The 14637-nt window shown below is 43.5% G+C and overlaps 2 protein-coding genes across 3 annotated transcripts in view; one reads left to right on the forward strand and one right to left on the reverse strand.

Annotated features, from left to right (window-relative positions):
- The window catches only part of LOC306923649 (protocadherin-1-like), a 267309-nt gene that overhangs the window by 52434 nt on the left and 200238 nt on the right, over positions 1-14637 (forward strand). The gene's annotated exons all lie outside the window — the stretch shown is intronic.
- Positions 11597-12403, reverse strand: LOC306926661 (AN1-type zinc finger protein 1-like; the record flags this gene model as incomplete). Its single annotated transcript, XM_079506046.1, has 1 exon — positions 11597-12403. The coding sequence occupies one exon, from the start codon at positions 12401-12403 to the stop codon at positions 11597-11599; it is 807 nt and encodes a 268-aa protein (XP_079362172.1).

Genomic DNA, 14637 nt, shown 5'->3' on the forward strand with positions numbered 1-14637 from the left:
GAATGAAGAGGTGATGTCCAGGGTGAGAATGAATGAAGAGGTGATGTCCAGGGTGAGAATGAATGAAGAGGTGATGTCCAGGGTGAGAATGAATGAAGAGGTGATGTCCAGGGTGAGAATGAAGAGGTGATGTCCAGGGTGAGAATGAATGAAGAGGTGATGTCCAGGGTGAGAATGAATGAAGAGGTGATGTCCAGGGTGAGAATGAATGAAGAGGTGATGTCCAGGGTGAGAATGAAGAGGTGATGTCCAGGGTGAGAATGAATGAAGAGGTGATGTCCAGGGTGAGAATGAAGAGGTGATGTCCAGGGTGAGAATGAAGAGGTGATGTCCAGGGTGAGAATGAATGAAGAGGTGATGTCCAGGGTGAAGAGGTGATGTCCAGGGTGAGAATGAATGAAGAGGTGATGTCCAGGGTGAGAATGGAAGTGGTGATGTCTAGGGTGAAGTGGTGATGTCCAGGGTGAAGAGGTGATGTCCAGGGTGAAGAGGTGATGTCCAGGGTGAAGAGGTGATGTCCAGGGTGAGAATGAAGAGGTGATGTCCAGGGTGAAGAGGTGATGTCCAGGGTGAGAATGAAGAGGTGATGTCCAGGGTGAAGAGGTGATGTCCAGGGTGAAGAGGTGATGTCCAGGGTGAAGAGGTGATGTCCAGGGTGAAGAGGTGATGTCCAGGGTCAGAACGGTTACTCAGCTGACTAAGTTATCTGCTGCTGTCTGCACCTGTTCTTGAGGAAGTAGCAAATCTGAACCTCTTGGTGATAGAGTTGTGGTTCTTTTCCCACTTGAGGTTCCATCCATCCATCCATCCATCCATATTCAACCGCTTATTCAGAGTCGATATCAAGTATTATAATACTTCATAACTTGCTACGTATTCCATGTTCATAACGCATTATAAATCACACCTTAGAAAGCATGAGTGTTGTCCAGGCACCTTGGCTGATAATCCACTCTGGCAGTGTTCTGCGGGTTTGACTCCCGATCCCGACGGCCTTTACTGCATGTCTTCCCCCCATCTCTCTCCCCATTTCCTGTCAGCCTACTGTCTGTCCCTCCATAAAAAATTTAAGTGTCTATTTCAAACACCAAGTGTTTTTTGACTGTGGGGGTCATATTTTGACAGCAGCAACTGTCCCTCCTCTAAGTATTGGACAGTATGTTGATATTGATTTTGTAATCATCTTTAGGGACCCAAATCATACCCTAGAAAGCACTAGTGTATATTTCAAACAAAGTGTTTTAGGTATTATAATACTTGACATTAATAAGTCAGTATAATAAGCTTTATAATGTGTTATGATAAAGGTTATCATTATTTATTGAAGTACTACTACATATATATATATATATATTAGAGCTGGGACTCGAATGAAGAGGTGATGTCCAGGGTGAGAATGAATGAAGAGGTGAGTTCCAGGGTGAGAATGAATGAAGAGGTGATGTCCAGGGTGAGAATGAATGAAGAGGTGATGTCCAGGGTGAGAATGAATGAAGAGGTGATGTCCAGGGTGAGAATGAATGAAGTGGTGATGTCCAGGGTGAGAATGAATGAAGAGGTGATGTCCAGGGTGAGAATGAATGAAGACGTGATGTCCAGGGTGAGAATGAATGAAGAGGTGATGTCCAGGGTGAGAATGAATGAAGAGGTGATGTCCAGGGTGAGAATGAATGAAGAGGTGATGTCCAGGGTGAGAATGAATGAAGAGGTGATGTCCAGGGTGAGAATGAAGAGGTGATGTCCAGGGTGAGAATGAATGAAGAGGTGATGTCCAGGGTGAGAATGAATGAAGAGGTGATGTCCAGGGTGAGAATGAATGAAGAGGTGATGTCCAGGGTGAGAATGAAGAGGTGATGTCCAGGGTGAGAATGAATGAAGAGGTGATGTCCAGGGTGAGAATGAATGAAGAGGTGATGTCCAGGGTGAGAATGAAGAGGTGATGTCCAGGGTGAGAATGAATGAAGAGGTGATGTCCAGGGTGAGAATGAAGAGGTGATGTCCAGGGTGAGAATGAAGAGGTGATGTCCAGGGTGAGAATGAATGAAGAGGTGATGTCCAGGGTGAAGAGGTGATGTCCAGGGTGAGAATGAATGAAGAGGTGATGTCCAGGGTGAGAATGGAAGTGGTGATGTCTAGGGTGAAGTGGTGATGTCCAGGGTGAAGAGGTGATGTCCAGGGTGAAGAGGTGATGTCCAGGGTGAAGAGGTGATGTCCAGGGTGAGAATGAAGAGGTGATGTCCAGGGTGAAGAGGTGATGTCCAGGGTGAGAATGAAGAGGTGATGTCCAGGGTGAAGAGGTGATGTCCAGGGTGAAGAGGTGATGTCCAGGGTGAAGAGGTGATGTCCAGGGTGAAGAGGTGATGTCCAGGGTCAGAACGGTTACTCAGCTGACTAAGTTATCTGCTGCTGTCTGCACCTGTTCTTGAGGAAGTAGCAAATCTGAACCTCTTGGTGATAGAGTTGTGGTTCTTTTCCCACTTGAGGTTCCATCCATCCATCCATCCATCCATATTCAACCGCTTATTCAGAGTCGATATCAAGTATTATAATACTTCATAACTTGCTACGTATTCCATGTTCATAACGCATTATAAATCACACCTTAGAAAGCATGAGTGTTGTCCAGGCACCTTGGCTGATAATCCACTCTGGCAGTGTTCTGCGGGTTTGACTCCCGATCCCGACGGCCTTTACTGCATGTCTTCCCCCCATCTCTCTCCCCATTTCCTGTCAGCCTACTGTCTGTCCCTCCATAAAAAATGTAAGTGTCTATTTCAAACACCAAGTGTTTTTTGACTGTGGGGGTCATATTTTGACAGCAGCAACTGTCCCTCCTCTAAGTATTGGACAGTATGTTGATATTGATTTTGTACAGTAGGTATATTTTATACCTACTGTATGTGTGTCCACACATACAGTAGGTATAAAATATACTGTATAAGACATGTTAATTATTTGATTAGTGATAGTGATGGGAATGTTATTAATCAGAAGATATACTAGTGCCATTTATACTACTCATTGCATAGAATAATATTCCCTTCTGTAAGAATGGGATATGCACACAAATAACGGGTGTGTTGTCTGCAAACTTTACAAACCATGTATACAACAAACATTTTAACCATTTATTTATGTCCACATAAAGGAGAAACGTACAGGGACACAAATATTATAGGTGCAGAAAGGTTACATTCACAGCATCATGGCATAATATGTCTTCATGATTCAATAAGCATGTCACTCACTACAATAACAGTGTCTCCGGCTCCGCCACTCAAATGTCAATCAGTACAGTAACAGTGTCTCTGCCATATGGTGGCCGCCAATCATAGCAGAGACAGCACTACTTTACCAGAACAAAGGTTTTGCCACTGATCTGTACAGCACTTTGGTCAAACTTGGTTGTTTTAAACGTGCTTTATAAATAGAGTTTGATTTGATATAATCTATAACTCTGAGATGGTATGTAGGAGTGGTTGGTATTTTATGACCTTGGTCGTAAGGCTTCATCTAAGCTGAATCTCTAATACAGACACTTCCCAATCCCTGGAATCTTCATGAACAACAACATGGTAAATTAGCTGTCAAAGATGTAAAGATGTCTGGGTTATCACAGAGATGGAAGTTTGGAACAAGAATGAAATGACACAGGAATGTTTGTACATTCTCACTGTAGCTGCACGATTATTGGTTCTTCAAACTACGTTTCTTAGGTCTTATACCGTTTCTTTATTTTTCCTTTAACATTTAGTTGTACTTTTAGAGATTTTAGAGGAATGAGCAAAGACAAAAATGTTAGAAAATGTAAATCCTAAGCTTACAATTTGTACAATGTTTCTTCATTTTCCCTGAATACAAATTAGCCAACTATCTTAAATCCCATATGAAATGCATCAACCATTAACAACATGATCCATTTATTCACAGATTGTCAAACAGGCGATGGTTTCCTTATTTGTCGATGGCCAATCAAACAGATGATTGCCCTCAGCTGTCACTCGTATTCCCTAATGCCATTACAGTACTAGCGTAAGCGGGAGACCATATGTCAAACCGCCCAGCTAATAATGGTGCAAAGAAGATGGAGACTCAGAACCAATTAACATAGTCAAGCTGTCAAAATGTCCCTGTGCTAGATTCAGTGCTATATACACGTGGACCTCTGTCTGATTGTCACTGGCGGTGGTATTACAGAATATTACATAATATCATTACATGTGCTGTAGCTGGCAGTAGTGGGCAGAAGCTAAAACAGAAGCTGATAAATGTGTCAGACCATCTCAAATTAGATTTGTATGCAAGTTTGAATCACCAGGGGCGTAGTCAATCAATCAATCTGTTGTGAGTTGTTGACATCACGGCAAACCGTTTTGGCTCACTCCACATGGCTTTCAACGAGGCTTGTATTCTTGCTGGAGTTTAGAACAAACTTTCATGATAGTTTGGAAATGGAGGGATTGAGATTTTCACAGCTAACTATGTGTTGTATCATCATCATCATCATCACCTTTATTTATACTCGGAAATACAGTTGAGGGCAAGCCCTCATTTTCAATGTAGCCAAGGTTACAATACACAAAATACAGTCAAAAAACAATACATCAAACAACATTATAAATCAGGATAAATTACAAAGGAACTTTTATACAGAACAACCATCAGAAAAATAGATCAATTGAAGCAGGAGCAATCACGGTGAAAAATGTTCTGGAGCATTCCTTTGAACTGACCGAAGGATGGCAGGGAGCTCCGTTTTAAAGAGTTTTGGAGTTCATTCCACGAAGTTGGGCCATTGACAGAAAAAGCTGTCTTGCCCAACTCCGTCTGGGCCTGAGGAACCTTGAGCCTTAAGAAATCACTAGAGCGGGTCTGATAGGTGCTATTGTTCAGTTCCATCATGGAACAAATATAGTCAATGGCTTTATATAAAAATAGGTGCCAATGCTTATCTCGCCTATACCAAGTGTTTACTCATGTTGACTTGAGAAGCATAGCAAGGTCAAAACATTGATAGAGAAAACTTTCGAGATCACTTGGAAATGGAAGGATTTAGATTCTCACAATTAACAGTGTTCTAATGTACTGTCTCAAGTGTTGTTTACTCATGTTGAAAGCATACAATAACAAGGTAAAAAAAACATTCATTAATAGTGTCATTTTATTTATAAAGGAATAGATTGCTTTGTGAAGAGAATTAAATAGTAAAAACAAATCCTTGAGGTCTGTTTTTTATTTTATTTATGCTAACTTTTTATTTAATTTTGCAGAAGAAAAGAACAGATACGTACAGGCACAAATTGCAAACATTGGCCAACACAAAGAATACATGTAAACAGCCTTGCCATATCCTCCTATATCTCTGCCAGCTTTTGTCTAGAGTTAAATCCCACCGCCCACCATTGAAAAATAATGAAGAATTAAAATGTGTGGCGTGTGCATATCTTGCATTTACTCCATTTGTCCGTGTACACCAAGCCCTCAGAATGGCTGGGCAAGGTTGAAGTTGTCTCCCCTATACTGGTCAAAAGTGGTACTGTCTGCAGGCGGGCTGGGCCCGGTTAAATGTATGAATGAATTTGTGACGCAGAGGTACCACAAGAACAGCACGAGGGATTCTATGATAGGAGCCAACCAATCATATCAACGCTCGAGGGGTACTAATGTACCCAGAAGACTTCGTCGTTCTTCTATGGCTTCAAAACACCACTGAGCAACTTCCATTGAAGTGAATAGCAGGGGGCGGGGCTATCGCTCCTCAATCCATTCTAGATATATTATAGCTCTATGGTCTACACAGGTCTGCGCACAAGTATGTGTACTGTATGCATGCATGCGATTACATGTCCACAGTACATCCATGCTGACTAACATGATGAATGTATAGCACAATAGCCATCTATTATTGAGGCTGACAGGTCTCCGGTCCATGTCGGACCAACGGCATCCTTTAACACCAGGCCTTTGGTCAGATCAAACGCGGAGGCACTCCTTCATAATGTGAAAAGGTCAGAAGGATTGATTTATTACCAGGGTGGCTGGCGTCAGATCCTCATCGCGGGGTATAGCGCTGCCTTTCATATTTGCCAGCCATTTTGGATAGGGAATTGGAATGGGGTGGCATGGAGTGGAGCGGCATAGAGGGCGCTGGGCATGGGGATTGGGTTCATAATCTCAATCACGTTATCTGCTAATTACTGTAACTGTGTAGGAAGGCCTTGCTGATACTGGTACAGGAATATTTCAACACCCACGTCACACTCCCGTGCACACACGCACGCACACTCATACTGTGTACACACACACACACACACACACACACACACACACACACACACACACACACACACACACACACGTGCAGGGCCCTAAAATGATTAACCAAACGGATGCACAGATGTATAATTTTTAAAATGAGTTATATGGACTGGCAGTTATGTTACTTAGACTATATTCTGTACTGTACATGAACCTATGATTATTGGCCAGAATGTCTTCCTGAATTCAGTAGCCTACTCCAGCGGAACTGTTTTATTAAGACATAATGGACACCACAGGTGGACCAATCACATCACAGGCAAATCTTGGTGTACTATAATGTAATGCAATGTAGTCTCTTGCACTATTTCTGTCTACTGTTCACCCTCACTTTCTCATCCCCGTCCTCTCTATCTGTCTCTGTCTCGTTCGCTCACTTCGTCTCTGACGCATATGCAGAACATTTCCTCCAAAAGTCTGTATATTCATACTTCCCCCCCCCTACCCCATTATTCACTGTAGACCTTAAGTCCACAGTATGCCTGGCTGATCATTCACACACTCTACTCAGCTGCAGGTACTGCCATTTTTGTCATCCATCCATCTTCTATGACTTAAGTTCTAATGGAATCCAACACAGTGGGGTTGCACTAGGAAAGTGAAGAGAAGAGAGTCCGCACACAGGTTTGCTCCAATGGTGTTCTTTTATTGAAACACCATAATAATATACACAACGTTTCGACCGCAGGCGGCCTTCATCAGGTGATAAGTGTTAGTATGTGACAACCTCCCTTTTAACTAGGTCGTCACGTCACGTGACTGATGTTGATTGGGTAGGTAATTTACAAACACCAATGACAATTCATATGACAATAAGTATTTGTAATTGTCATATGAATACTTATTATCATATGTCCAGCACCAGCCAGGAACTGGATGTGTGCAAGCCACCTGCTTTTTAAACTAGTTGCACTAGGAAAGACATAAAATAAAGCTATTAAGTGGAACCCCACTGTGTTGGATTCTAACTTTTTTTTCTTCTTCTTTTGTTTAGTTTTTTAGATTGGTTTTTTAGGTATAGTGTCATGCTGATGCATATGAATGAGGCACAAGGAGATATACAGTACATGGCAGAAATGATGATCCATGCATTTTCTGTATTCGGAGGAAATGGGAAGTGTCGCGAGGAGGCAGCTCCATTTCGGATAGAATGCTATTTGCTCCCAACAGATTGCTTTGCATCCATGAACACACCACTAAATGAAATATGCCACGTTTAAATGCACGCTATGATGATGATGACGGGTGATCTGGTGACGATCACAGCCAGACGGGCCAGTGTTACCCTCCCTGAGTGAGCACGACAGAAAGAAAGCAATTTTGAAAAGTGCTGCAAACTTAAACTACATAAACTTTTGGAGCGATGGCTCTGGGGAGAGGGTGGGGTCTTGGAGATTTATAAGATTGCTTGCATGATCGGCAATGGAAGATCATCAACGCACGTCTTTGTTGCTTTGTAGCCTCTGGGTCTAGCAGTGTTGAGTCAATTGAAAATGTAGAGATAGCATCAGTGAAAATGACAGAAGCATACAATAAGAGTTCCATCGTCTAAGGGGAGCTTATGCATGTTTCAAGATAAATGCTTTTTGTCTCCACCAGGCCGAAGGCATGGGGAGAGAGTATGTTTTGCACTCCGTCCGTCCGTGTGTCCGTCCGTCCGTGTGTCCGTCTGTCCGTCTGTCAACAGCTAATCTCTGGCACCGTTGGCTTGATCGCAGCCATACTCTGCACACACACTCCCTGGATGCCAGAGCTGAACCTCTGCTCCAAAGTTTTCACATTCGCCTGTTATAGCACCACCAGGAGGCTGCTTTGTGCAAAACAAATGTTTTGACAGTACACCTACAGATTTTGTCCAAACATTACGCAAATTGGTACACAGTCTCTCTAGAGCCATTCAACGAAACGGGTCTTTCAGATTTTTCAGACTCCATCCTGATTGGCTACGATTGGCTTCCAAAGTTCGCAGGAGTGCTCCGTTTCAAACAAAATGCTGCAAATCATGAACACATTGTGTGATTTCCGTGAAATTTTGCATGCACATTCCCACTAGGCCGAGGAAGAAATGCCACTTGAATATTTTCAACTCAGCCTCATGGTGGCGCTATAACTGGCCGATTTTGGCCGACACATGCTCTCCATAGTCATGTAATTTGTTTGATTTCTCATAATTATCCATCCTGATTGGCTACGATTGGCTTCTAAAGTTTTCAGGAGTAGCCCGTTTTGTACAAATCACCACAACTCCTCAACGCAGCGTCCGATTGCGGTGAAACTGTGCATGCCTATTCCCACTACTAGGCTGAGGAAGAAATGCCACTTGACAGTTTTCAAATCAGCCTCATGGTGGCGCTACAACAGGCCAAGTCGCGTCACACACACAAACACACACACACACAAAACCCAAATAAACATGTTTATATTACTCCTAAACATTTTTCCAAACATCACACACACTCCTATCCTCCTGGTGGAGACCTGTGCCCAGAAGGGCACTTTTTTTAATATATGTGATGTATTCCCATGCTTTTTTGTTCTTGCTTAATGTAAGTCGCCCTGGATTAAGAGCGTCTGCTAAATGCCTAAATTGTAAATTGAACACCCCTTGCCCAAGGCTAAATCCCCATATAGTGGCTTTTGCCATGTCGGCCGAGCCCTTGGACTTAAGAGGAGGTGCCACAGTGGAACCACTTGTCAACGCCTTGCTTGCTCTGTTTTTGCCTCTGTTAAATAGTGGATATTAAATATTGTATAGAAAGAGAGCACAAGTTCACTTACTCCTCATGTGACATGCAGCAAAGCCTTGGACATCTGTGCAACAAATTATTTAATTGACATCAAATGTGGGGGGGAAAGACGGCTCAATTAACAAAGACCAAGAGATTTTTCACTATCCCATGAAGAAATGAATGCATTGGGAATTAAATATAAATCAATATTAAAGGCTTTTCGATTAGAATAGAAAAAGCAAACAAATGATTAAATAGAAAGCTGGGATAAGACTGTGCGACTGTGCAGTGGTGTGCTCTCAAACATTTTATCATTAATAATTGCTTTGCATATTATTTTGCCTCCTCAAGAGCTGTGTATTTTGATGCACAGGCTGGGGGCGAATGTAAATATAAAATCATCTGGCAAATGGATTATACGCTTTAAGGCCAAGAGGCCATCTGCTGCCAGGAAGGAGCAAACAGTCGAGGAATGACGAGAGAGAGAGAGAGGGGGGGGGAGAGAGGGGGGGGAGAGGAGAGAGAGGAGAGAGAGGGAGGAGAGAGAGGAGAGAGAGGGGGAGAGAGGGGGGGGAGGGGGAGAGGGAGGGGGAGAGGGAGGAGGGAGAATCATGATCGTCCTAAAAAAATCAGTTGTGTGAAGTGAGGGGCACCTTTTATCATGATGACATGCTTAAAGGGATAGTTCAGATTTGATGAACTTAAGCTGTATGAAATACTTGCCATTAATATAGTGGTTGCAAATGTATTAATTGATTGCCCGAGTTTCGTGGTGGGAGTTCTGCTCTGGTTTTGGTGAAATATTAAGTAGTTCCGGTCATTTTGTGGGGGGCAGAGTGGGCCAAATTAATCCACAAAACTAACGTCATTTGTATTGTTGACCTATTTCTATATTGGTGCAACTTTCGTTCATTTTTATCCCCTCTATCACACGGAACTATGTTTTTTGTGTCCATATCACTAAGCCCAAAAATAGTTCCATGTGATAGAGGGGTCAAAGTTGAACGAAAGTTGCTCTAATATTTAAGAAATAGGTCAACAATACAAATGAGGTTAGTATTGTGAATTAATTTACTTTTACTGTGTGGCCCCCTGTGCCCCCCACAAAATGACTGGAACTAAAACCAGAGCAGAACTCCCACCATGGGACTCGGGCAATCAATTAATACAGTTGCAACCACTATATTAATGGCAAGTATTTCATACAGCTTAAGTTAAAACAAGAAATGATGACTTTTCACCTGACAGCAATATATCTGTATGAGTATCAGTCAGTTTGACCAGATTGCATACAAATTGGCTACTATGAGTATGAGGTTTCCACTTGACAGCACTCACGCAGTTGGTTTAATTGACACCCGAACACATTGACATGTCAATCTTTCCTAAAACGAGAGTCTAAAATGTTGTAGAGTTATGGGTCCATTTGGTTGTATTTGTACACGCTCAGGTCGTCCAAACCATCATATATCGCATGATTCGCATCGCTCCGCACGCACAGGCTGGCGGCAGTGTTGACAGGCTTGGCAGGTCTAAAGAAGTCCCGCGGTAGCCTGCGTGGGGGTCCGCGGGTAGAGGCTGTGGGCTGTGGAGGTCCCCGAGGAGTTCGGCGCAGAGCGGAGGGGGTCCGCAGTATATGCGTGGGAGTCCGCGAGTACAGTCACTGAGACTCAAATGTGTTATTGTCTGTTACCCATTAAATCAGCGAGTCTGCTGCCATGTTTTAGCGGCGCTCCGCTGTTATTTGCCCCCTCAATGTCGTAACTGTTGTATTAGTTGGCTCTGGGACAGGTTTGCGGTCATGGCTAATGGCTGGGAAGGTGCACAGTGCGTCGCATTGGAAATGGCCAATGCGAACTGTTTAATCGTAATACTTAGGCACAAACCAACTATTGTCGAAGAACAATATTGATGTAACTAAGAGATTCACTGAGTGAGCTATATTTTATATACAGAGATTTAGAAGGAATAAGCAAAAGCGTGATACGGCAATTCCTCCTCCTCCACTGTCCGCTGTGTCTGCTGCATGCGTAGGCGAGAGTCGAGATGACACTTTGTGGAGTGGGCGGTGGCTTCCGACTTCCGTGCGTGTGTGCGTGCGTGTGAGCGTGCGTGTGAGCCAATGGAGAGGAGAGGCAGTGTTGCCAGGTCCGCGAATTATAAGCGAGTTGGAGTGCGTGTAACTAGTGTGTTGAAAGGTATTTTTGTGGGCTTTTGAAATATGCGGACTTGGCAACCCACTCTTCAGCAACTAGCGGTGTGAACTAGCGGTGTCAGTCTACCGGTCGCATGTTTCCAGTGCAAACACTAACCGGCACCTTCTACGAAGCTGCTGGTAAAAATCTGAACTATCCCTTTAAAGCAAACAATACAAGTCCATGGCCTTGGCTGCCACATGACATCACATCATGTGCTCTTATTTTTGGAGGGAGGCATAAAAGTCCATAGACTTGGCTGCCACGTGACGTCACGTCATGTGCTGTTTTTTGGGGTCATAAAAGTTCATAGACTTACACCTCGGCACCCCTCAAAAACACCCATGCAGTGAGTCACTCAGGCACATATTCAAGCACATTCTCCAGGCATGTGGTTTCATTGTCCAGGTACTCCAGGATCACATTACCCCCACTGTATAGGGCTTTCTCTGGGTCAGCCAGGAGGGACTGCAGCATGTCATCCATCCGCAAAGCTTCACCTGTCTGGGGATGGCACAACCGCAGCTTCTTAGCTGCCATGACATTGTTGTTATTTTTGAGGCCGGCTAGAGTGGCAGTATAATCCACCACTTTTCCCACACTCCACTTAGAACAGAAGAACATGGGTTTGCTGGAGTCCTTGGACTCTTTGGGGAGATGCACCTGAAAATAGGTCCTCTCCGTCTGTGGCAGTCCCTTGTCTCCCAAAGCATGCAGTTTCAATTTCATCAATGCCACTTTTGCTGCAGTCGCACTCATTTTTGTGCCCTTGCGTCCCTTTTTGGTGGGCGCCGACTTTGACTCCACTATCCTTTGCACTAGCTTTTTGGTAGCGGCCATGCGAGGCTTGGGTGTCTCCAGTTTCTCACACTTGTGATCATCTTGATGCCGATGGGCCAAACAGAAATGCTTTTCACACTGTGGGCATATGACTGGTAACAGTTCTTTGCCCTTGCAGTCTTGTAATGAACATGGATAACGTGAACTGCCGCCCGAGGTCTGACACTCCCTTTGAACCGACACCTCTGGACATGAATGGGATGCTCTGCTTCTGTGCTGAAGGCAGAAAATTCCGCTACATGAATCACATACAAATGGCAGGAAATCGTGTTGATTACATGTATCGATCTGGCAATAACTCCCGATGTCTATTTCAGCCATTGATTATTCTTTCGGAATGTCAACATCAACTTTGACCCGACGAGTGATGTATGGGCACAAAAGGGCGCAGGCCCATATGGAGATACACTGATGACATCAGGGATCTCAATATATATATGGGCATAAAAGGGACAAGGACTTAACGGATACAGATATCTCCATATGGACATATAAGCATGCCCATATATGGGCATATACTGATATATGCCCATATATGGCCCTATCAGTCGGATCGGCGGTGGGACGTAGGTGTGAGGGTCACATAGCTGCCTATATTGGAATGACCCAGAATAGACCCAAAAAGTTCACATTATTCTTTTACAGATGCACATACGTATTTTGTTTTGTTGACTACAAAACAATACTACAACATGACGTGGCGATATCATCCGCTCCCGACCGGATCATAAACCCGAAAAGGACTGCTGCCCAGGCTAAGTGTGTACACATGTTTATCAAACTGTATCTATTATGCCGGAAAATGTGCAAAAAGTTGTGAAATATGCGGAAAGTTATTTGCGCCATTTGGCTGATTATGCAGGAAATTCTGTATAATCGCATTTTTTTTCGAGGGGTGTGTGTGTGTGTGTGTGTGTGTGTGTGTGTGTGTGTGTGTGTGTGTGTGTGTGTGTGTGTGTGTGTGTGTGTGTGTGTGTGTGTGTGTGTGTGTGTGTGTGTGTGTGTGTGTGTGTGTGTGTGTGTGTGTGTGTGTGTGTGTGTGTGTGTGTGTGTGTGTGTGTGTGTGTGTGTGTGTGTGTGTGTGTGTGTGTGTGTGTGTGTGCGCGCGGTACAGTAGCCTTTCATAACTTTTCATATTCATACAATGGCACTTTCATGCCAAATTAGGAAGCAGTTGTAGTTGAAGTGCTGCTGCCACTATACTACTGTGTTCTGTACTGTTCATATGATTTATTTTCATTCCTAGGGTCCGGTATGGTATGTAAGGGTCGGATGGGGTAATAAAAGACAACCTTCACCTGCGGCACCAACAGTCAACAAATCAGCAAGATGTCAGCAAGACAAGCACCTCCCAGTATTGACATTCCCACTTAACAAATAGGTTGTTATTGAAGGACTATGTGTGTGTGCGTGAGTATGTGGGCACATGTTGGGTTGAGTCAGTTGAGCTGAGCCTTTCCCCCACTGGGAGGTAGCTAACATGGCTAGATCGATCCTGGGTTAAGTAATACCGCTAACTGGCGATGGAAACCAACCTGTTAAAAAGGTTTTCGGCCCGTTGAGCCATGACAGGTTTTAGATTTGTCTGGGATGACACGTTTCGTTTTGAAGGCACGACCATGGTTAATTCCCTTTCTACACTGTAACATGTGTTAATTAAACTCTGAGAGTTCCATTTGTACACACTGAGTCATGAGGCTTCCAATAACCCATATATAGCGATGACGTCCCCTTCAGTGTATACTGTAGCTCCCGGCATAAGCTGAGGAGACCATTATCCTCCTTATAACGTTTGTTGAGGAGCTGAGCTGCCTCTAACTATCTCAACAGATCAGCACAGCTGTCAGTAGGTGTCATATATGAGTTTAATTTGAGCGAAGGCAGCATCTGTAATACACACAATACCTGTAGCCTCATTGAATGCTGTATAATGACTGCCGCATCCAATGCACTATCACACTTTATAATTAATTGTTTTCAAAATTAAATGGCTGCATTTTCAGAATGCATTAACACATGATAATTAGTCCCTGGGATGCAGAATGTTGCAGTGTGAGCCTGAAGATGGCTGACTTTTGACATGTTAGTAAATAATAAGACCTCACTATGTTAATGACAGCAAATTCTAATTTATCACTGGCTATTGTTCTCCATTAAATTCTAATCCATGTCTGATGTATTACTCGCCATTCTTTTCACAGTTGGTATTATGAGGAATCATATTCCACCCCTTACAACAGAAGTAAATAGTGGAAATGTTTGGCATTTAATATTTAATATGACACAATGTTCTGACTTGTCATTTCCTGAAACAAAGTCACAGAAGGGCAACGTGTGACTAAGTGCACACAAATGCATGTACACAACAAAACCATGCTGTAGTCAATGTAAACCAAAGACAATTCAGATTTAGCGTGCACAGATATGCAAATTACTTGCTCTCAGCCCTCCCCTCTTGAAGAGCTCAAGAGCACGCAGCTGCCACATGCGTGACCAGATTGCAATCACTAATCATTGCCACGCAGACAAATTTAATAATTAGCTAATACCTGCCT

Source organism: Electrona antarctica, assembly GCF_951216825.1.
Source record: "Electrona antarctica genome assembly, chromosome: 1".
Taxonomy (NCBI): domain Eukaryota; kingdom Metazoa; phylum Chordata; class Actinopteri; order Myctophiformes; family Myctophidae; genus Electrona; species Electrona antarctica.